The sequence below is a fragment of the Phascolarctos cinereus genome, unplaced genomic scaffold (genome assembly GCF_003287225.1).
Source record: "Phascolarctos cinereus isolate Bilbo 61053 unplaced genomic scaffold, phaCin_HiC Scaffold_5;HRSCAF=322, whole genome shotgun sequence".
Lineage (NCBI taxonomy): Eukaryota > Metazoa > Chordata > Mammalia > Diprotodontia > Phascolarctidae > Phascolarctos > Phascolarctos cinereus.
In genome coordinates, this window is record NW_027555958.1 from 130,112,664 (window position 1) to 130,134,794 (window position 22,131).

General features: G+C 39.5%; 1 protein-coding gene across 1 annotated transcript in view; it reads left to right on the plus strand.

Moving 5' to 3' along the window:
* The first annotated feature begins 1,852 nt into the window (after positions 1 to 1,852).
* ECHDC1 (ethylmalonyl-CoA decarboxylase 1) overlaps positions 1,853 to 22,131 on the plus strand; it is a 58,633-nt gene continuing 38,354 nt past the window's right edge. The window contains exons 1-2 of the mRNA XM_020987002.2: positions 1,853 to 2,153; positions 20,347 to 20,568. Of these exons, the coding sequence (XP_020842661.1) occupies positions 2,057 to 2,153; positions 20,347 to 20,568 (319 nt within the window). The 5' untranslated portion in view covers positions 1,853 to 2,056. The remainder of the gene's footprint in view (positions 2,154 to 20,346; positions 20,569 to 22,131) is intronic.

The following is a 22,131-nucleotide window of genomic DNA, read 5'->3' on the forward strand; positions in this document are numbered from 1 at the left end:
GTAATGGGAACTTCGGGGAATTATTGGTTCATTGATTGGTTCAGACCAGCTGGCCAGACAAATCAGACCAGCTGGCTATCTAAGACATGCATTACAGGTTACTCCTAGATTTTATGCTGTTTAGGCCTGCTCTGATGGACTTTGGCTTCCAAACAGTTTTGGTTTTTTCCTAGCTGAAGATATTGGCAGTAGGCCGTCTACGTAGGCAAGGCACCTGCTACACATGTTCTGCCAGCACGACTTGAGCAAATGCTACCTTACCTGATGAGGAGCCAAAGATATTTATTAACCTAAACTGTGAACTTACCTTTACAAAGCTGTCAGTTTTGAATGCAAAGTTAAAGTGATCTACAAAGATTTATGTTTGAATTATGAGTTCTGTGTATCACTTTAGAGTTGGAAGAGACTTTAGAGATCTTTTAACTTTGACCTTTTATAGAAGAGGAAATTTAAGCCAAACAGCCAGTGACAACATAGTTGCCAAATTCAATGGCCTTTTCTCAGTCCTCATTCTTCTTAACCTCTCTGCAATCTTTGAAACTTTCAAATCCAATTCAAATTCCGAAGAAACTTTGATCACTTTCTCCTCCTCCATATTTGCTTCCCTCTAGGTTAGTGGGATACCACTCTGTCCTTTGATCTATATGACCACTCCTTCTCATTCACTTTTGAAGTATCTGCATTCCAGGTCACACCCACTAAGTATAGGTATCCACACTGGGGAGGGTTTGGGTCAATGGGCCCTCGGTTCTCCCTCTGTACTACTTAACTTGATGATCTCATGAGCTCCCATGGATTTAATTACTATTTCTATGTTTATGATTCACTATCCTGTCCCAACCTCTCTGCTAACTTCTAATCTTACCTCTACAACTGCCTTTCAAGATATCTCAAAAACTGGCTGTCTAGTAGACATCTTAAACTCAACAGGTCCAAATCTGACCTCATTATCTTCTCCCCCCAATCCTTCTCACTCTCCTATCATCGTAGATGGTAACACCATCCTCCTAATTCTTGAGGCTCAAAACTTAAGTGTGATCTTTGACTCCTCACTATTTTTCACCCCTCAAATTCAATCTGTTGCCAAGACCTGTCCTGTTCACCTTTGTAACGGGTAACACCTCTTGAATATGCCCCCTTCCTCTCCTCTAATATCACCACACTCTTGACGTCATTACTTCATGCCTGGGCTATTGCAATAGCCTGTTTCAAATGTCTCCTCACTCTAGCCCATCCCTCCATTTAGCCACTAAAGTGATTTTCCAAAAGCATAGCTTTGACCATTTCACCCCCCTCCCTCCCTCCCCTCAATGAACTCCAGTGGCTCCTCATGGCATCCAGCACCATATTCAGAATCCTCTGCTGGGCCATTCAAAGCCATTCATAACTATGCCCTTCCAACCTCAGCAGTCTTCTTACACCTTACTCCCCAAGAGGTTTTCTTTGATCTAGTGACCCGCCCTTTGCTGTTGGCTCCAGGCATTTTCTCTGGCTGTCTCCCAGGTCTAGAACACTCTCCCTCCTCGTCTCAGTCGCCTGGCTTCTCCAGCTTCTTTAAGTGCCAGACAAAATCCTACCATCTACAGGAAGCCTTTCCCAAGCCCAATGAATTCCAAAGCCACCAGAAAGGCGGGATTTCTGTCCCGGAAGGTCGGCGGAAGTTTCGCTTAGAGGGTCGGGGACGAGAAGACGCTGGGAGGGCGGATCCAAACTGGAAGGTAAGGCCCGACGGCCTCGGAAGTGGGGAAGCTCAGAGGCTGGGGCGGGGGCCAGCTGCGGCTGCTGGTTGGAGGAGCGGAGGGGCGGGCGGACTAGCGGGGGCCAGGCTGCGGCTGCTGGTTGGAGGAGCGGAGGGGCGGGCGGACGAGCGGGGGCAGTCGCCCTTGGCTGCGGGAGGGAGTGTGGGGTCCCCGAGGCTCTAGTGACTGCTGTGACTGCCAAGGAGGCGGCGGCCCAGGGACTGGTCCCGACAGGTCCGAAAGTGCGTTCGTCCGTCTGGCCATCCCTCCCCCCGAGAGTGTCTTCCGACTGACTCGCTCCTGCTCTCCTGCTACAGATGGACGGGGCGTCCGCGGCCTTAAGTGAAAAAGAATCCCCTCTGCTGCCTTCCCAGCCTGAGCACCAAAACGAGGAGAACCCCGCTACTTCCCAAGGTAACCCAGAATGAAAAGCAGGGCCCTGGACTGAGAGCTGGAAGAGCATCTAGTGCAGTCCTTTCTTCGTAAGGATGAGGAAATTGAAGCCGAGAGAGGTTAAGTCACTTGTAACCTGGATCGCTTAGCTTTTAAGTATAAAATGGAGGATTCAAACTGGACTCCTTTTCCAGTTCTGCTTACGGCAGCACTTCCCACTCTGTAATAGCTAACATTTATGTAGCACTTACTGTGTGCCGGGCACTGTGCTAATCGCTTTACAAAAGTGAGTTTATTTGATCCTCACATCAACCCTGGGATACTGTTATGGCCATTTTACAGATGAGGAAACTGAGACAAACAGGTTAAGCGACTTGCCCAAAGTCACATCGCTAGTAGGACTCTAAAGCTGAATGTGAATTCAGGTCTTCTGGGCCCAAATGTATGTATGTCTATATATGTATGAATTGTGTAAGTACATATATGTATGTATGTACGTATATGTATATATATACACATACATAATTTGTTACAGAATAATTATTGTGTGTAGACATAATTATAAATTTGTGTATATACGAGGTGATGTGGTCAGACCTGCGATTTAGGGAAATTATTGGCTGCTGAATCCAGTATAGATTGGAGTGGGGAGAGGCTTGAGGCAGGCAGACCCATGAGCAGGCTGTATTTCGAAGTAATTCAGGCAGGAGAAGTGTTGGAAAGGTGAAATGCACAGGTCTGGGCAACAGATTGAACATGAGTGGCTGAGAAATAGTGAGGAGTCAAGGGTGGGATTGGGAAGATGCTATTGCCTTCTACAGTGATAGGGACTTTGGGGGGGCAGGAGAGGGGGGAGGGAAGGGTTGTAGAGGGGAAGAATGAGTTCAGTTTTGGATATGTTGAGTTTAAATTGTCCACTGGACATCCAGTTTGAGATGTCTGAAAGGCAGTTAGAAATGTGAGATTTGAGGTTAGGTTAAAGCTGCATAGATAAATTTGAGAATCATTGACTTAGAGATAATTAGGTCCATGGGAGTTGATAAGATCACTAAGTGAACTAATATAGAGGGAGAAGAGAAGAAGGTCTAGGATAGCAACACATGGTTAGAATGTATTACCTGAACACAGATCCAGTAAGAGGGACAGAGGAGGAGTGGTCATATAGGTCAAAGGAGAACCAGGAGAGAGTGGTGTCCCAAAAACCTGGAGAGAATTTCAAGGAGGAGAGGGTGATCGACCGTGTCAAAGGCTACAGAGAAATCTAGCAGAATAAGGATTGAGAAGAGGCCACTGGATTTGGCAATTGAGATTATTTGTAACTTTGGAGAGAGCAGTTTTGGTGATGAGGTTGGAGAGGCATCTATTGTAGATAGCCTTTCCACAGCATTTAGCCAAAAAGGCAGAAAAGACATAAGACAGTGATGGAAGGATCAAGTGAGGGATTTTTGAGGATAGGGAGACATGGGCATCTTTGTAAGGAAGGAGTTAGTAGAGAGCGAGAGATTGAAAATAAGTGATACACTGGGAATGATAGAGGGGGCAATGTGTTGGAGAAGATAGGCTGGAATGGGATCTCAAATAGGTAGAGGGCTTAGCCTTTTTAAAGAGTAGGGCCACCGTTTTGTGTGAGATAGGAGTGAAGGAAGAGATAGTGATAGAAGGTTTATGAGAGACATGGGATGAGGAAGCTGGCACTCATGGTGAAAGGCTTCAGTTTTTTTCTGGAAAATGTGAGGCAAGTTTCTCAGCTGAGAGTTGGGGAAGAGGAGCAATGCGAAGTTTGATGGAGGATGAAATGGTTTGGAAGAGCCACTGTGAGGAGTGGGATAGCGAGTTAATAAGAGGGCAGGTATAGAAGGATTGCCTAGCAGCAGTGAGGGCCCAGTTGAAGTTGTTTAACATGGAGTTTGGAAGACCTAGGTTCAAATCCTTCCTCTGACAGTAGTGTGTGACTCAGAACAGCAAGTTACTTAACCTCTCCTCAGCCTCAGTCTCTCCATCAGTAAAATGAGGCAGTTGGACTAGATACTCCCTCAGATCCCTTCCAGCTCTCAATTTATGATCCTGTGATCTAATTACAAGAGCTTTTTCTTTACATCTTACTAAGATTTAATACTGTCTAACTTTCTTCTATCCATTCCTCCTAGTTACCTCTTCTAGGGCCTGGTTTTCCAGCCTCCAAGACCAGCTTGGGAGCCATGACAGCATGTTATGTGTGTGTATACCTTTTTGCATGCACGCATGCATATATGCATACATATATACACATGTAAATACATACATATTTACTATACCACTCCACTATTCCACTTTGCTTTTATATATAGATGTATGATATAGTGGCTATAGAGCTGGGCTTTCTCTTTTTTTTTTAGGAGGCAGTTGGGGTTCAGTGACTTGCCCAGGGTCACACAGCTAGTATCATGTGTCCAAGGCCATATTTGAACCCAGGTTCTCCTGACTCCAGGGCCAGTGCTCTATTCACCCTGACACCTCCCTGTCCCTACAGCTAGACTTTGAGTTTGGAAGACCTGGGTTCAAATTCTTATTTTCTTGGCTTCAATTTCTTCATCAGTAACATGAGGGAATTGAACTACATGCTTTCTAAGGTCTCTTCCAGCTCTTAGACTGTCATCCTGTAATGGAATTGTCAGAAAAATTTTTTTTTTAAATCTAGCTGATGTGTGATGCAATATAACTTCCACCCATTGCTTCTAGGGCCAAGCAGAGCACATCTGTTTCCTTGAGCCATGAGAGGAAAGCTGGGGCTGGGGTGGGCGTGGAGGTGGTGGTTGAGCAATACATGACCCAGAGTTGAGGATGGGGCTTTATCCTAGGACCTTGACAGCATTTAATATTCCTTCAGCAGAATGGAAACAACTGACTTTACCAAAAATAATAAGACTGGAATTGACTTCCATTTGTGAGTCCCGCTTTTGATGAGTTATAGGGCTAACTTACCCTGTCAGGCAGTCTCACCTGCAACCTTCAGGGAATCAAGATGGAGGTCTCTGCCCACTCCCATCTCTTCCTCCAAGGGTAGATTTCAAGATATTTGTGCTGATTGTCCCAAGCCCAGAAATTATTAGTTATAGTTCTGCTACTTTCTCTTCCACATGGTAACCCTTAAATCCTTAAGACTGCTTATATGTCTCCCCACCCCAAATCTTTTCCAGGCTAAATATTTTTCATCTAATCCTTCTAGTTTCTAGTTCCAGTTTCTTCACTGTTTATCCAGTTGTCACTCCTTTTATTTAGTTACATTTATTTTTAAGAATATTCATAAAGCCTGACTGTACTGACTGTCATGCTCGGGCTTCTGACAATAGCTTTGTAACCCAATGAAGGTCACTTAACCTCTCTAATCCTCAATTTTCTCATTTGAAAAATGGGAATAAGAAAAGCTGGGTTCTTGTAAGGTTTGAATGAGATAATGTATTTAAAGTACTTTACCAATTGTAAAGCACTGTATGAATATTAACTATTATCATTAAAATGATACTTTCTACAGATAATACTACTTGAGTATGTGAATCATACTTTGTACCTTTAACCTAGTTAACCCTAATATAGAGGTTCCCAAACATATTTGGCCTACTGCCTCATTTAAAAAAAAAAACAGTGCTCCTTCCCCGAAAACATCTACTTTCTTTAACCCTTTAAATTTTTTTTTTTGAAATTTGCATCATTTCAAAAAAATACGAGATTTTTAAAAATAATACATCTTAAATTTAATAATTTATTGTAAATTTGTGGGTTTTTCCTGCATTGAAATTTTGATGATGCAGTATTGCATGATGTAACCCTATTACATTGTAAACAAGTCATTACATACCTGCCAACATTTGCTTGTCAGCAGACTTCGACCACCTGATTAGTTGTAACTTGCATTTTGTATGTTTTTTTGGAAAATAATGTAATCACTGTGACTAACAGATGTAACATATGCTAATGGTTTTTCACAATTTTCTTATCTTCTTTCTGACCCCTTGTTTTTATTAAACACTCTCCAATTGCACCTGAGGCTACTGCTGACATTTCCCCCCCCCCCAATGCCAGGTGGTATTGCCCACTTTGGGAACTTATGTCCTAATAGATCAAAGGTCTAGAACTGATTTGGCTGCTACTAAATAGTTTTGTAACCTTTAGGCAAGTCATTTAATCCGTCAAGGCTTCCTCAGTTGAAAATAGAGGACCTCAAAGCCCCCTTTCTTCTCTCTAATTTCCTTGATTGTAAGGGTTTGGCTTCTGGATTAGATAAGGGACTATAAAGTAGTTTGTTATAGAAGAATTTGTTATTGAAGAATTCTGTGTGTTAGACCAGGATTAAGTTCAACTCCATGCATGTGGGGCAAAAAGGAATGGAATAGAGGGGGGAAAGGAAAAGTAACAAGGGAAAAGATGCAGGTAGTTGAGATGTAGAATAACAGTCAACAGCTTGTCTAGCCTTAATCCCAGGCAAGAGATAAAATACAAAGGTGGATTTGTGGTCCCAAGGCTTCATAATTAGTATTGATTATATTTATTGTTTAGTAAAAGTTTAAACATGGTGGAGAGAGTGGAAAGAGCACTGGGCTTGAAATCCAAAGACCTGATTTGACTCCCAGTTTCATCATTATTTGGGTAGTATGGGACCAACAACTTAACTTGCCTGGGCCTCCAATTCTTCAACTATAAAAAAAGAATAATATTTGCACTAACTACCATATTAGGTTGTTGTGAAAATTAAATAATATCAGCATGCAAAGTTGTTTATAATTTAAAAGTAGTATATAAATGTCAGCCATTATTATTGATACAAACTGCAGTAGCATAAAATGAACAGAGAGGAAGAAATCCAAAGACAGCTTCTTTTTTTTAATTCTGTATTCATTGTTAGATAGAAATTGTTAGTAATGGTAGACTTTCTTGATTTCTGTTCCCACATACACATTAAATTATTAGGTAAAAAATACATAATTTTAAAAAACAAAACAACCCAAGCCTCTGACAATTATTTTCTGGACACAGTTAATTTTAAAAATCCATTGTGTTACAAACATTTATTGAGTAACTTCAGAGCACCGTACCACCTGCTGTGGTAAATTAAGAAAGATGTATTAGACATCGGTCCCATAATAATAGATAACATCTATATAGTGCTTACTATGGTACCAGGCACTGTGCTAAGTACTTTACAATTGTTATCTCATTTGATCATCACAAAAACCCTTGGGACGTTGGTATCCTCATTTTACAGAGGAGAAACTGAGGCAAAAAAAGTTAAGTGACTTGCCCAGAGTTGAACAGCTAGTAAGTGTTGGGTATTGGATTTGAACTCAGGTCATGTTGACTTAAGGCCCACTGCTCTATCCACTGTAATATTATAACGAGTTTATTATCTGATGGGAGAATATGGACAAATAAATGCCTGTAAAGATATGTATGTAGTGCATTAATGATAGATAAATGTAAAAATATGTAATATAAATATAAAATATATATGTATATGTAATTCCCAAGTATATCTGTTTTCAGTTGGAATGATTTTATGTTATTCTTTCCTTAGAAATTTCATTTCTGAATAAAAATTATAACTAACATTTACATAGTGCTTTAAGGATTACAAAGCACTAATATCTCATTTTTCTTCATAACAACCTCTTGAGGTAGGTGCTAATGTTGTCTCCATTTTGCAGATGAGGAAACTGAGGCTGAATGAGGTTAAGTTACTCACCTATGGTCAAACATCTAGTAAGTGTCTGAGAGGATTTGAACTCAGGTCTTTGTAACTCAAGGTACAATACTATCCATTGCACCACCTGAAGATAGTCTTTTTTAAAAAACTAAAGCTTAGATGTAGAACATAACATTTACAAATCCTGTTTCTAAATATATAAAATCCGTTACAATTGATAGCAGTAACTTCATTGAAAGAGAAATAAACAGAAGTTTGTTATCTATATTTCTTACTGAGATGGCCCAGTCAGAGGCAAGGTGAGAATTCCATGGTCTGAGGTAGGAAAAACTCAATTAGAGAAGGAAAGAGGAAGCACAAGATACTTTTATTTTGTTACAAATAAAATTTATATAGTAGTCCTTGATTTCTCCTCTTGGATGTATTCCTGAGGATTATAGTGCTCTAAGACCCTTGAATAAAGAGCAGTATTAAAATAGCTACAGTTAAATTGTAGATTCCTCCCTACCACTGGGGCTCTGTGTACCCTCATGCTATGACTCTTGGGAGTCTTGTTTGAAAATATTTGAAATGATAATTAATTATGAAATGGGGGCAGGCACACCCAGTTCTTGGGTATTCACCTGGAAAGACCACAACTGGCAGTGGGCTGCAATCATACTTTAATTAAGTATAAGAGGGTATGGGGGCAAAAAGCTCATAAAGGGCAAAGGAGTACACGGCAGACAGCTAGACAGGGAATGGGGATGGTAAAGGAAGGTTGGGGAATACGGACATTCATGTAACCATGGATTACAGTTGGTAGCATGGACCTGATGAAGAGGGGAAGAGTACTAAGGGTAAGGGTAGGGTAGGGGTTAGTAGTATGAAGTCTCATTTGTATAGGGTTTTAGAGGTAACAGGCTAACTTATCTGTGCCACCTTAGGGGTTAGTTCATTAACATGTCCAAATCACCTCAAAGTTATCAGTAAAACTTTAAATTAACATGTCCGTGACATCTCAAATTTATCAACACTTTTTGATATTCTACTGGTCTGGAACTGTCTCAGTCTGGAATTTGTCTGGAATTCAGATATTGTAGAACCAGAACCCTGATAGCAAAGCCTAGATGGCCTCCCCTGATTCAGCACATATTACCAGGGTGTAAATTTTAGTTAATATATGAGACACTTTGTAAATCATGCTCCTTTGATCTTTGGGATAGTTTGTCCATGACTTCCAGGTTCTCTTTTTTTTTTTTTACTATCTTATTTCATGCTGTTGGCATGAAATTATAAACTTATAAAATTATAATACTGACTAGAAAAAGGGTGATCAGGGAGACCAAAACAAGATACAATTTTAACACAATATTAGAAACTATTCTTTTGACCATGAGCAGTCTGACAGCATGCCAGCTATGTCCAGTGAACAACAGAGTGCCAAACAGCACAGACTGAACATACATTTGGATGCCTATAGATTTTTGATCAATGACATTTGTCTCTTGACTATTCTCAAATATGACATTCCATCTCCCAACACTGCATGTTTTCATTGGCTGTTTCCCAAGCCTGAACTCTCCCTTGTCATATCTGCCTCCTAACTTCCCTGACTTCCTGCTAATCTCTCTAAAGCCCTACGTTCTGCAAAAGGCCTTTCCTAGTTTCCTTTAATCTTTGTGTCCTCCCTCTGAGACTACCCTAATTTATCCTATATATACATTGTTTATACATAGTTGTTTGCATATTGTTTACTCCATTCTGTGAATTCCTTGAGAGCAAGGGTTTTCTTTTTGTCCATCTTTGTATCCCTAGCTCTTAGCATAGGGCCTGGTGCAGTCGGCTGTTGTCCTTCTTTGTCAAAGAGGACCAAAATGACATCACTGTGTTGGAGTCAAGGTACAGTGTGTCTAATCAGACCAACATGAGCTCAGAAGGCTCTACCACAGGTTGGGCACAGTTGGAGTGGAGATGTCTCTAAATTTGGACATCTCATGTTTTGTTTGTGTAACTGTGATTCTGTTTTGCTTATTTTTTCAAAATATATAATAAACGCTATGTTACTTTCAAACCTATCCTGCTTGTCTGTGCTTCCTTCTGAACTTCCTTCTGTTCTCTTTTATGCATTTTTAAAAATGTTCCACATGGCTAATATGGAAATATGTTCACATATATAATGGGCATCATATTGCTTGCCTTTTCTTTTTTTTTTTTTTGTTTTTTGGCTAGGCAGTGGGGTTAAGTGACTTGCCCAGGGTCACACAGCTAGTAAGTGTTATGTGTCTGAGGCTGGATTTGAACTCAGGTCCTCCTGAATCCAGGGCTGGTGCTCTATCCACTGTGCCATCTAGCTGCCCGTTGCCTTTTCAATGGGTAGGGGAGAGGCTGGGGGGAGAGAGAGAATTTGAAAATGAAAATTTTTAAAAATAAATGTTAAATTTTTTTTAATGTTACAATGCTGCCCCCTCCTTCTTTTGCCATCAGTATTGCCAGTTTCTTCTCCCCTCACTGTCTACCTCCTCTCTTAATTAAAAAACTGAAAGTAGGAAAGAAAAAAGTGCTTTCAACAAGCCATGAAGCAAAATGAATCGACAGAGTGGAATGACCGATGTTTTAACCATATCATAAAATTATCTTATTTACATGAGACACTGACTTAACAAGAGACCATTGTAATTTCATCTGTCTATGGAGTAAGCTGAGGGGGTGGCTTACATTTTTTATCTGGTGACTGATATCTAGAAGTTTACTCAATAGTACTACATACTCTGAGGCATATTCTGGTTTACTTAGAACACAGCTCTACTCTTAGAGGAACATATTCTCTGTACAAAAGGTGGACTATGATGAAAGGCAACTCCTAAATCAGATAAATGTTTTAATTTATTTTCCAAACTTTGTTTTGCTGGATGGCTTAATTTTGTATATTATAATATATGGACAGTAGGATGATGGTTATGCCATTACCTTTTGATAAATGGGATGCCTTTCCCTAAAACAGCTGGACTGTATTTCAAATTTTTATTGAATTGAATTGAAAACAGTAATCATAATTAAGTATTAAATGTGTTGTATCACTTACTTTGGCATGTAATCATGTTACTTTGTGTGTGTTGTTTTTTTTTAATGTGTGAATGTCTTACAGCTTCAAAGCTACTTCAGAGCTACAGAGTGAATAGAGTGCTGGACTTGAAGTCAGAAAGACATGTATTCAAATCCTGTCTCAGATACTAGATTTCTCACAATGGACAAGTCAAAAATCTATCTATGACTCTGTTTCCTCATTTGTTAAATGGGAATGAAAATACCTAGTACCTGTCTCATTGTCTGGAAGGTCAAATGAGATCATGTGTGTTGAAAAAGCACTTTGCAAACTTTAAAGGGTTTGTTATTTTGCTTAGTCATTTCAGTTGTGTCCAACTCTTCATGACCTCATTTGGTGTTTTCTTGGAAAAGATACTGGGGTGGTTTGCCATTTCCTTCACCAGCCCATTTTACAGATGAAGAAACTGAAGCCAACAGAGTTAAGTGACTGGCCCAGGGTCACATAGCTACTAAGTACATGAAGCCTGATTTGAACTTAGGAAGATGAGTGTTTCTGATTTGAGGCTCAGCTCTCTATCCACTGTGCCACCTAGCTGCCCTATCATATATCATTTTACCTGGTTGTTAAAAACCTTGAAAATGAGCGACTTCAGATTTCTTTGAGATGTTTGTTTTGGGAAAACTGTTACTCTTTGGTGAGACTTCAATAGGAATCTTGGCAAAAAAAAAATGTATTTTGCTATTTCAAAATGTCCCTTGGATAAAAAGACTTCATATTCACAGTGCTTACTTAAATGCCCTACTAGGAAGGGAACTATTCAACATCTTTTCTTTCTTTTTCCGAGGCATTTGGGGTTAAGTGACTTGCCCAGAGTCACACAGCTAGTAAGTGTCAAGTGTCTGAGGCCAGATTTGAACTCCAGGGCCGGCGCTCTATCCGCTGCGCCACCTAGCTTCATCTCAACATCTTTTTCAATCTTGCAAAATACCTATTCTTTTCTGAGCCCATAGCCTTCTCACCCTGGAGATGCCCCTTCCCCCTTTTCCCACCTCTCACATCCTATCTCTTCCGCCTTCTTGAGTTCCTGTCCAATGCAACCATTTTGGGAAGTTCCCAGGCCATCCATACTTACTTCTCTTTCAGCTCCACTACTAACTCTCAGGACTTTTCCACCTTAATGCTTTCCAGATCCCTTTTATGTGTTGTCTTTCCCCATTAGAATGTAAGCTCCTTGAAGGTGGGGACTATCTTTTTTAGAAATATAGTAGTAAAAATAAATACTCTTTATGTGTGAAGAGGAGTAATAGATTAAAAGTCTAGAAAGATAACAAGGAGGCCAGTCTATGAAGAGCTTTAAATGCCAAACAGAAGAATTTATATTTTATCCTAGAGGTAATAAGGAGCCATTGGAGTTTACTGAGTGGGGTGTGGAGTATTCTGACTAGACCTACACCTGAAAATCACTTTGGAAGCTGTTTGGAGGACAGATTGGAGGGAACTGGACTGAGAGGAAGTGCCTAATTAGAAGGCTATTCCAGTGGTATAGGTGAGAGGTGATGAGGGCCCGAACTTGGCAGGGTAGTGGTTGTGTGAGTAAACAGAAGAGGACATCAGTGAGGGATACTGTAAAGGAAAAAAAAATAATGAGATTTGGCAATTTATTAGGTCTATGAGATAAGTGAGAGAAAGTTGAGGATGACACCAAACTGGCAAACGTGCCTGGAAGTCTATGTCATTGAAAATAATAAAAAAGTTCAGGAAAGGGAAGGATTTGGAGGAAAGATAATAAGGTGGGGTTTGTTGTTGTTTTTACATATTGGGTTTGAGAATCCTACAGGACATCCAAAATGTCCAAAAGGTGATCAGGAGAGAGACTAGGGTTGGATAATTAGACCTGGGAGTTATCTACATAGAGATGATAGTTAAACCCATGGGAGCTAATGAAATCACCAAGTTAAAAAATATGGAGGGGAAAGAGAGGGCCGAGGACAGCATTGAAGGTCACCTATAGTTAGTGGGCATGACATGGATGAAGATACAGCAGAGAAGACTGGCAAGTTTTCAAACATGTAGGAAGAGAACTAAAAGCAGTCATGAAAACAAGAGAAGAGTACCCAGGAGTGTCAAATCCCACAAAGAGGTCAAGGAATCTGAGGATTGAGAAAAGACCATTATATTTTATTATTGTAATTGGTGACTTTGGAAAGAATGGTTTCAGTTTGATGATGATTCAGAAACTATAATTCAGAGGGTAAGGTCTAGGGAGAAAACAATAAAATATATGATTGTTTTCATCATCATAATAGCTAACATTCTTATTTGCACTTATCTCATTTGATCTTCACAACAACCCCAGGAGAAAAGTACTGTTACTATTCCCATTTTTTGGTTGAGAAAACTGAGGCAAATGGAGGTTAAATGACTTCCCCAGAGCCACATAGCTAATAGGGCCTGAAGTCACATTTGAACTTGGGTCTTCCTGACTCCAAGCCTTGCACTCTATCCACTGTACCGCCTAGCCATTTGTAGTTTCTGAATGTGGAAGTGGAACAGCTTGGGGTAATCAAGGGATTATGTAGCAGGGGTGGAGTGAAGGAGTTAGTCATAAAAGCTGAATAAAATTAAGGAACTGGCAATTTAGGGTATGTGCGGGAACATCAGCGTGTATGCTGAAATCTAGAATGCAAACATGAGTTGGGATGAAGAAAGACTGTGAACCAGGCACTGAACTTTTTTAAGAAGAAAAGAAAAAGAATGTCCTGGAGGTTAATAGACAATAGCCACCTGAATTTTTATTGGGGAAGTTAGGTGGTGTAGTAGATAGAGGGCCAGGCCTGGAGTCAGGAAGACTCATCTTCCTAAATTCAAATATGGCATCAAACACTTATTAGCTATGTGACCTTGGACAAGTCATTTAACCTTGTTGGCCTTAGTTCTTCATCTGTAAAATAAACTGGAGAAGGAAATGGCAAACTACTCCAGTATCTCTGCCAAGAAAAGCCCAAATGGGGTGATGAGGAGTCAGACACAACTGGAAAATGATGGAACAACAGAATCTTGGTTGGGTAATAAATCTTTGAGGTTTGTGAACCTCAAAGAAGGATAGGTTGAAGAGTGGTTGCCTTAGAGGAAGAGTCTGGGAGTGGCAATGGGGAGTGAGGAGTATTCTGACTTCCCCACAATGGCCAGTGAATCAGGGGGTTATGAGTGAAAGTGGAGCTTATAGAACTGGAAAAGGTAGCCAGGGGTGCAGTGTTATAAGGAGGGAGCCACATCTCAATGTATCCCAAAAGATGGAAGGAGAAATTGAAAAAATGGTTTAAGATGAAAAGTAGTTAATTATGGAGTAGATGTTCCAGATGTCATCATGAAATGGGTGCACAGATCTAGAGTGGAACATTTGGGAAGGAGGATGGGGTGGGGATTAGAGGTGAATGGGAGAGGGAACAAACAGCTGGGATTGAGGAGTGGTATGCATAGGCTGTCAGAGTTTCAGTATCACTGGGTTGGGAGGGATGGGAGTATGCAGATTATTGAGTAATGAGTTCTGGCAAAGTGTCCATGAGATCTGCTGGTGAAATCAAGTAATTAAAAAGTTCAAGATCAACCCTCTAAGTTTCTACACAGCCCTCAGCTGCCTGATCTACCAGAAGGTGTGTTCTAGGAGTTGTCAGGAAACCCACCTTGTGGCACATGGTGTGTTCCCAACATGAAGGCTTTGGTATCCCAGGCCTTATTTAGGGCAAGTCTGGTTATGTTGTAGCCCTCGGGTGTCTGGAATCATATCAAAGAAAAAGGAAGGTGGCTTAGGAAAGTTGTGGTCCTTGGGAATGACTGTTTCCTCACAGTCCTGCCGTCACTGAATAATTATTTGTAATTTTTGCCATACTAGTGGATGTAAGGTGACATCTGAAAGTTATTTTGATGTGCAGTTCTGTGGTTATTAGAAAATGTAAGCATCTTTTCTTGTGCTTTTTAAAAGTTTGTATTTAGTCCTTCAGTAGTATCTGTTTATGTCCTTTGACAATATTATTAGTCTTATAGAAGTGTGTCAGTTCCTTATAGGTTCTGGATGTCTTTATTGGCTACCTATTGGAGTTTTTTCCTCAGTTTATTCTTTGTCTTTTAATCTTTAGAGATATTGCCTTTTGTTTTTCAAAATCCCTTACCTTTGTATAACCAAACCCATCAATTTTGTTTTCTAATAATGATTTATATTTATTTGATAAAAATGCCCTTCTCTGTAGTAAGACAAATATTCCTTTTTCTTTAAGCTTTTAAAAGTGAATTTTAATGATTAACAGATATGTTTAGATCACTGGTCCAGGTAGAATTTATTTTGGTATTTTATATGGAGTATTGATTCAAACCCATTTTTTGCCATATAGCTATCTAATTTTCCCAGCAGTTTTTATTGAATAATAATGCCATTTCTTAGTATAATATATGTACATTGGTGGGGAGGTGGGGAGTGAAGTGGGACTGAGGAGAATTTACTGGTAAGTTGCTAGAGGGAGAGGGAAGTAGGTCTGGAAGGAACAATGAATATATTGGTAAAGGATTCCTTAAAGGGAACCACATGGTACACATGGAAGACAGGAAAGTGATGTTCTCTCCCTTGGCCTGGGCTGGCTTCAATCCAAGGAGTTTGTCTTCACTATATCTAAGAGATTTTATTCACTTCAGGATATTAATCTCTCTGCTTAGACTCTGTCCTATAAATAAACTTCAAGTTGGCTAAGTAATACCCAAGGTTACATCACATGTTTGTGGTTTCCCAGGGGAGAAATCATTACTGACTTCTCACCTCTTTCCTAATCCTCATCTCCCTACATATGTCTTCTGTTCTTCTTAGACTGCCCTTTCCTACAAATTGTCATTAGTACTGGCATCATTAGCCACAGGACAGTTAAAGGCCATTAATATCTTTAGATAACAATAGGAATAAATAGGGAAGGGGGCAGTTTGTAGATATTTGCAATCATAGCAGGGCACTGCCAAGTATAGCAATTAGTCATGAAACATTTATTAAGCACCTACTATGTGCTAGGCACTGTTCTGAGCACTGAGGATACAAAAAGGCAAAAAACAGATTCTGCCCTCCAGGAGCTCACAGTCTAATGGAGGAGACAGTAGGAAGACTAATATGTACAGACAAGCTATATACTAGATAATTTGGAAATAATTAGAACAAGGAGGGCACTAGAATTAAGAGTAGAGAAAGGCTTCCTGTAGAAGAAGGGTTTTAGTTAGGACTTGAAGGAAGCTGGGGAAACCGATAGGCAGAGATGAGGATGACAAGGGAGACAGCCAGAGAAAATACCTGGAGTGTAGAGATGGAGTCTCAGAACAGCAAGGAGGCCAGTGTCACTAGACTGAAAAGAGAAATGTAAGAAGACTGGAAAGGTGGGTGTGGGTGGGAGGGTAGATTATGAAAGGCTTGGAATGCCAAACAGGATTTTGTATTTGAGGGAATCACTGAAGTTTATTAGGTAAGGAAGTGACAGTTATATCTGCACTTTAGGAAAATCACTTTGGGTGCTGAATGGAGGATGGAATGGAGTAGGTAGAGACTTGAGGCAAGCATTTTCACTATCAGTTTATTGCAGTGGTCAAAACATGACATGATGAGGTCCAGTAACAGAGCAGTGATAATATCAGAGAAGAAAAGAAGGTATACTCAAGAGAAGTTGAGAGGAGGGTAGAGAGGTTTAGGGAGGAAGATAATATAAGGAAATATAATAATAATATAATACAGTTATCCCTTCCATATTGGGATTTTCCCCATCACAGTTTCAATATATGGCAGGTTGGCATAAGAAATTAATGGGAATTTTAGGGGAGTTTTGCAGAAGCTGCAGAAGACCCAAGGAGGCTCTCAGATAACACTGAAAAAATTTAGAAACTCAGAAATGCATAAAATATATGTATAGTATTATATAGTATATATATATGTATATGTATATAGTATATATATGTATATGTATATACTATATATGTATATGTATATAGTATATATATATATATATATGTATATATATGTATAGCATTATTATATAATAACCCAAATTTTACATCCCATAAAAGAAAAAGAAAAAACCTTCAGACTTCTCTGGTACAAAGAAGGACCAAAAAAATTCTACTCTGATTTTCCAGATCGCAGGGGCACCGTGCCCCTAATCCCCACAATGTGGAAAGGAGAACTGTATATGGAAAAAATAAAGTTAGAACATGTATTTTCTCTTACAATTTATACATTCTGGCTCACTCTTTGACCCAGGTGGCTACATTTGTTCCAAGATCCTATCACACCCTGAGGAGTTAATAGGGTGCATTTTGCATTTTATTTGCTTTAACTTAAGGCCCCACTAGCTCTCTTTGCCCCATTGTTAAGGGGGCCTGTAACTAGGCTCCAGTTCCTTTTAACTATTCAACCTGGGTGCATACTTCACATCCACACGTGTCATGATTCAGGGATCTGTCAGTTGAGGCCTTGTCTCAGTTACTGCTGGGCTGGAGTGCCAAGTTCATCCTGAAAGTTCCTCTTTATTCCTTGGGGCAACAATGCAGCACTGGCTCTAAAACTAAGCTCTTGGATCCTGGAACACTGGAATACTTAGGTAGCCTCTGACCTTTTGAAATTTACTGGGCTGTGGAGGATCTACTCCTTTCACCTGGATCATATCTCAAGTAAAATTCAACAAAGGTAGAATGTGGCACATTCATAAGGCACGTTCTCTTTGAGCAAGATAACATTTTATTAATATGGTGCAAACCTGCCCTGCCAGTAAGAATGGGTCAATGGATTTGCCTCAGTTTAAGCCAAAGACCCCAAGATGAAGAGTTAATTCATTTTTATAAAGTTAGAACACATAACAGAACAGGATAGGTGACATTATGGCATTAAGGACAAGGGTGATTGGTTACATAGCTGAGGCATGGGGAGCAGTATGATTGGTTGGAAGTTGGAAATGAGGGGCTAGCAAATCCCTTCTCCTTCCCTCCTGTAACTAAGAAAAATTCATTGTTTCAGTCTACTCACAAGGTTAAAAGATAGTGGACTAGACTTCTTTGGACAGCAAACCAGATATCCTTGAAGGGATAGCTTGGTGGTGTAAAGATACTAGACCAGACTCCCTGGTGTCCACTGGGTTCTGCAAAGGATAGCCAAATTCCTTGAGGCAAGAATAGAACAGTGATTAGCAAGAGAACTGGATTTCTAAACTTAACTCATTACGGACCAGCTAAATTCAGAGACCAAGAAACATCACTGAAGCAGTTACAGGATAAAATGAATTAACTGTAAATAGGATCAATTAAAAATGATACAGAATCAATTTAATCCTTTCAATCAAAAAGGAACAGAGAGGCCAAGGACCACATGGCCTTGAGAGAGGGCCTCTTAACAATCTCAGAAGTTGAGGTAAAGAGTCACTGAGACAGCCCCCCAAGAATAAATGAGGCAAAATAGGGAATGACTGGTTCATTTTTGAGTGCTTCTATAGACAATCAAAGAACCTGCACTTCACAATGTGATTAGCTGACCAAAATGGGTTCTAGAATATCTATACATTCTCCAGTCTCCAAGATTTTCTTTACATGTCATGATACTCTTTAACCTCTATGTGGAGAGATGCCATTCCAGGTGCTCTGCATATATGCTATATCTGCATTATACTCCTTTGACTTGGAGGGATATTATGTCTAAGAAGTGGTGAGTCATCTCACCAAAAATAGTCTGATCAGCACAGACCTACAGCTCCCAATCACTGCCCAGGATCAACTGCCTCATGAACCACAGCAGCAACACCTGCAGCAGAACCTTTTGGAGCAGAGATTCCACAGGTCTCCTAAAGGGATCTGTTCATAAGTTTTAGGAGGTTCCTGAACTTGATATAAAAAAAATTATTTCCTTTGTAATTCTGTGTATTTATTTTATACATTTAAGAACATTACTCTGAGAAGGGGTCTGTAGTCTTTACCAGACTGCCAAAGGCTCCATAACACAAAAAAGGTTACTCTTGTATTAGAATGTTTGTAGGAAAGAACAGAGGATCACAAATCTAGAGGCCTTTTAAATTGCTCAACTCTGCACCAAGACGGAGGATAGATCATGATTTGTTTAAACCACAGTATACTCATGCTACTCTGACTCCCTTTTCCAGACTCTAAGCAGACGATCACCCTCGTTGTTGTTTCTATCATGTTATTTTTAAATCAAAGCTTGTTTCCTTTTTAGTGTTCTTGATGAGATTTTGAGCCATTCTAGTCTCTATGATAAGATTTAGTAACTACTTTTACCAGCATCACATAAATAATTTCAGCAGGTGATAATCAGGTTTTTTTGTTTTGTTTTTTTCTTAAATTTGTTCATGAAATCTGGAAGTACAACCTCTTTGGGGCTGCATATCTTTATATACTGATTGTGATAACCTCTTTGCGTTTGTGGTTGTGTTGTTTAGTTGTGTCAAACTCTTTGTGATCCCATTTATGGTTTTCTTGACAGAGATACTGGAGTGGTATGCCATTTCCTTCTCCACCTCATTTTATAGATGAGGAAACTGAGGCAAACAGGGTTATTTGACTTGCCCACAGTCACACAGCTAGTAAGGGTCTGAGGCTGGATATGAACTCAGGTCCTCCTGACTCCAGGCCTGACACTCTATTCACTGCAACACCCAGCTGCCCTGTACATAGATACCTATTCCTCTTTGAGTAGGTGTTTATAAAATATATATCATTAGCTGCTCCACTGCAGCACTTTAACAAGCATACTCCTTTTACTTGGGAGAAATAAAGTTTGTGCTGCGACCTTTGTAATCTTATATTTTCCATCTGTTCTTAATTCTTTCTGGGAACTCATATAATGGAGATTTCTTTAAAACTATAGAAAAGTACATTGAAAATTTACTTGATCATCCTGAAATTCATCCTCCATCAATAACAGCCATACACATGCCTTTTCCCAACCATTCATCCCTTCAACCAATAGCATGTGTCCCAGAAAATGAGGATAAGTTATTAGAGAGAGAATTATGACTTGAAGATTCTGTATCAACAAGAGTCTGCTCAGCCCAGAAGTTTGTCTCCAGATTGAAGGGGATTTCTGACACAGTGGGGAAAATGGTCTTTTGATGTCAGGAGTAAAATATGATGATAAATACAACACCAGCATATTCCTTTCCTTTGTCATGCTTCTTATAGCCTAATAATGCATGCCTAATAATGAATTAAAGTACTATATAATCATCTTTTCATAGGCAAATAGATTATGCACATTTTGAGTTTTCAGATTATGAGTATAGGAGGGAGAAGAGAAGAGGAAAGTCTTTCTTGGCAAGGCCAAGAAGCTATTGCTGCTACCAAGAAGGGTGTGTGTAGTTATGGGGATGTGTCCCTGAAAACAGGCAAAATTTCATCACCAGGACATTGTGATATTTAACATTCAAATAAAGGGTAATAGTATGGTTGGGTTTTGTACTATGTTTCTTTTTTTTCCCCCCCCACAGAAATGGCTGCTTCTGTTTTGAAGACTTCATCTCTTTCTGTAAGAAAAAAACTCTTACAACAAACTGGATTTCCACTATACAGCACTTCTCACGGTTTCCATGAGGAAGATGTCAAAAAGAAACTTCAGCAGTTTACTGGTGGATCTGTTGACCTTCGTAAAGAAGACTGTGGCATTGGCATTCTCACTTTTAACAACCCAAGTAAAAAGAATGCATTTTCAGGTACTAGTGATTCCCCCCCTTTAGTTGAAGGTTAATGGAAGAATATGAGACACTACAGTCATATGGAAAGAGCACCACTGGTTTTAGTCAATGGACCAAGGTTCAAGTGCTGTCTCTGTCACCACCTGTGTGTCTTCAAGCAGATCCTCTCTGGGCCTCTGTTTCTTCATATATAAAATGAGAAAGTTAGACCAAATGCTTTCCAAGGTCCCTTTCTCAAGCTCTACCTTCACAGTATTGGAATTTAATAAATAAGTGCTTATCAGTTGATTGAATTATCCAACCTTACACCATCTTCTCTGAGCTTCTCTTGCTTTGGTTCTGATAAATACATTATATTCAGAGATCAATGTTATATAAATGGTTATATGTTTTCTATTTTTTTTTCCATTATGATTTTTAAAAACTTATATTGACTTCTTTCTATCATAGAGTACATTTCAGAGCTTACTTTCCACACTTTAAATTGGTGTATGTTCAGGGAATGAAAAGTAATGACTAAGTAATAGACTAAAAAACATAATTAGAAAAGTGAGTCTGAAGCAAAGAAACCACATTACATTTTTCAAAGGCAAGAAGAAATTATTTTAATATTATTTCCTGTTCTGAGTTACATACTTTCCTGCTTCTTTGCATTTGTTGGTTGATTTAATCATATTTATTTTAATCAAATGTTTACCTATTTCATTTCATTTATCATAATAATAAGCACCTTTAAGAGCAGAGACTGTGTTTTTAGGATCTTAGACTTAGATGTGGAAGAGACCTTAGAAGCCATCTAGTTCAGGAATTCTTAAATTTTTTCCACTCAGGACCCCTTTTCATGGTTGGGCAACATTTGTTGACGTTGTATGGCCTGAGGGCACATACAGTGCAAATTGTGCATGCTTTGTGTTAGGACCAAGGCTGCAGTGAAATTGTGCGATGCAATATGGATAAGCACTGCTAGAAATACCTTGGATTCATTACACATTTGATTTCAATTAATTTTTGTCATCGCACATTCAGAAACCTTTTACTGTTGCCAAATTTTTTGTGACCCCATATGGGGTCACAAGCCACAGTTTAAGAAGCGCTGTTTTTAGTTTAACCCTCTAATTTTACAGATGAGGAAATTGAGGCCCAGAGAGGTTAAGTGAATTGCTCAGGATCACAAAGGTAGTGATAGATCCAGTGTAGCACTTGGGCTATCCATCTGTTAGCCCTGAATTCAATTTTTTTTAAATTCCTTCGTCCTTTGAAAAAAAAAATAGGTGACAGTGGAACTTATATAGGGACCTTGGAAGCCCTCTAATCCAACTTCCTCATTTTACAGATGAAGAAAGAAACTGACACTCAGAGAATTTAATTGACTTCTTAGTGGTCATGAACTTAGTAAATGTCAGAGAAAAGATTTAAACTCAAGTCTTCTGGACTCCATGTCCAATGCTTAATCTATTACATCATGCTAAGCACCTAGTATGGAACTGTTCATCCTTAGGAAGAGTTCAGTGAATATTTGTTCTGATTGACTTTTAACTGCAAGATAAAAGAAAACTTCCAAAAATTTCAGTTTCTGAAGTG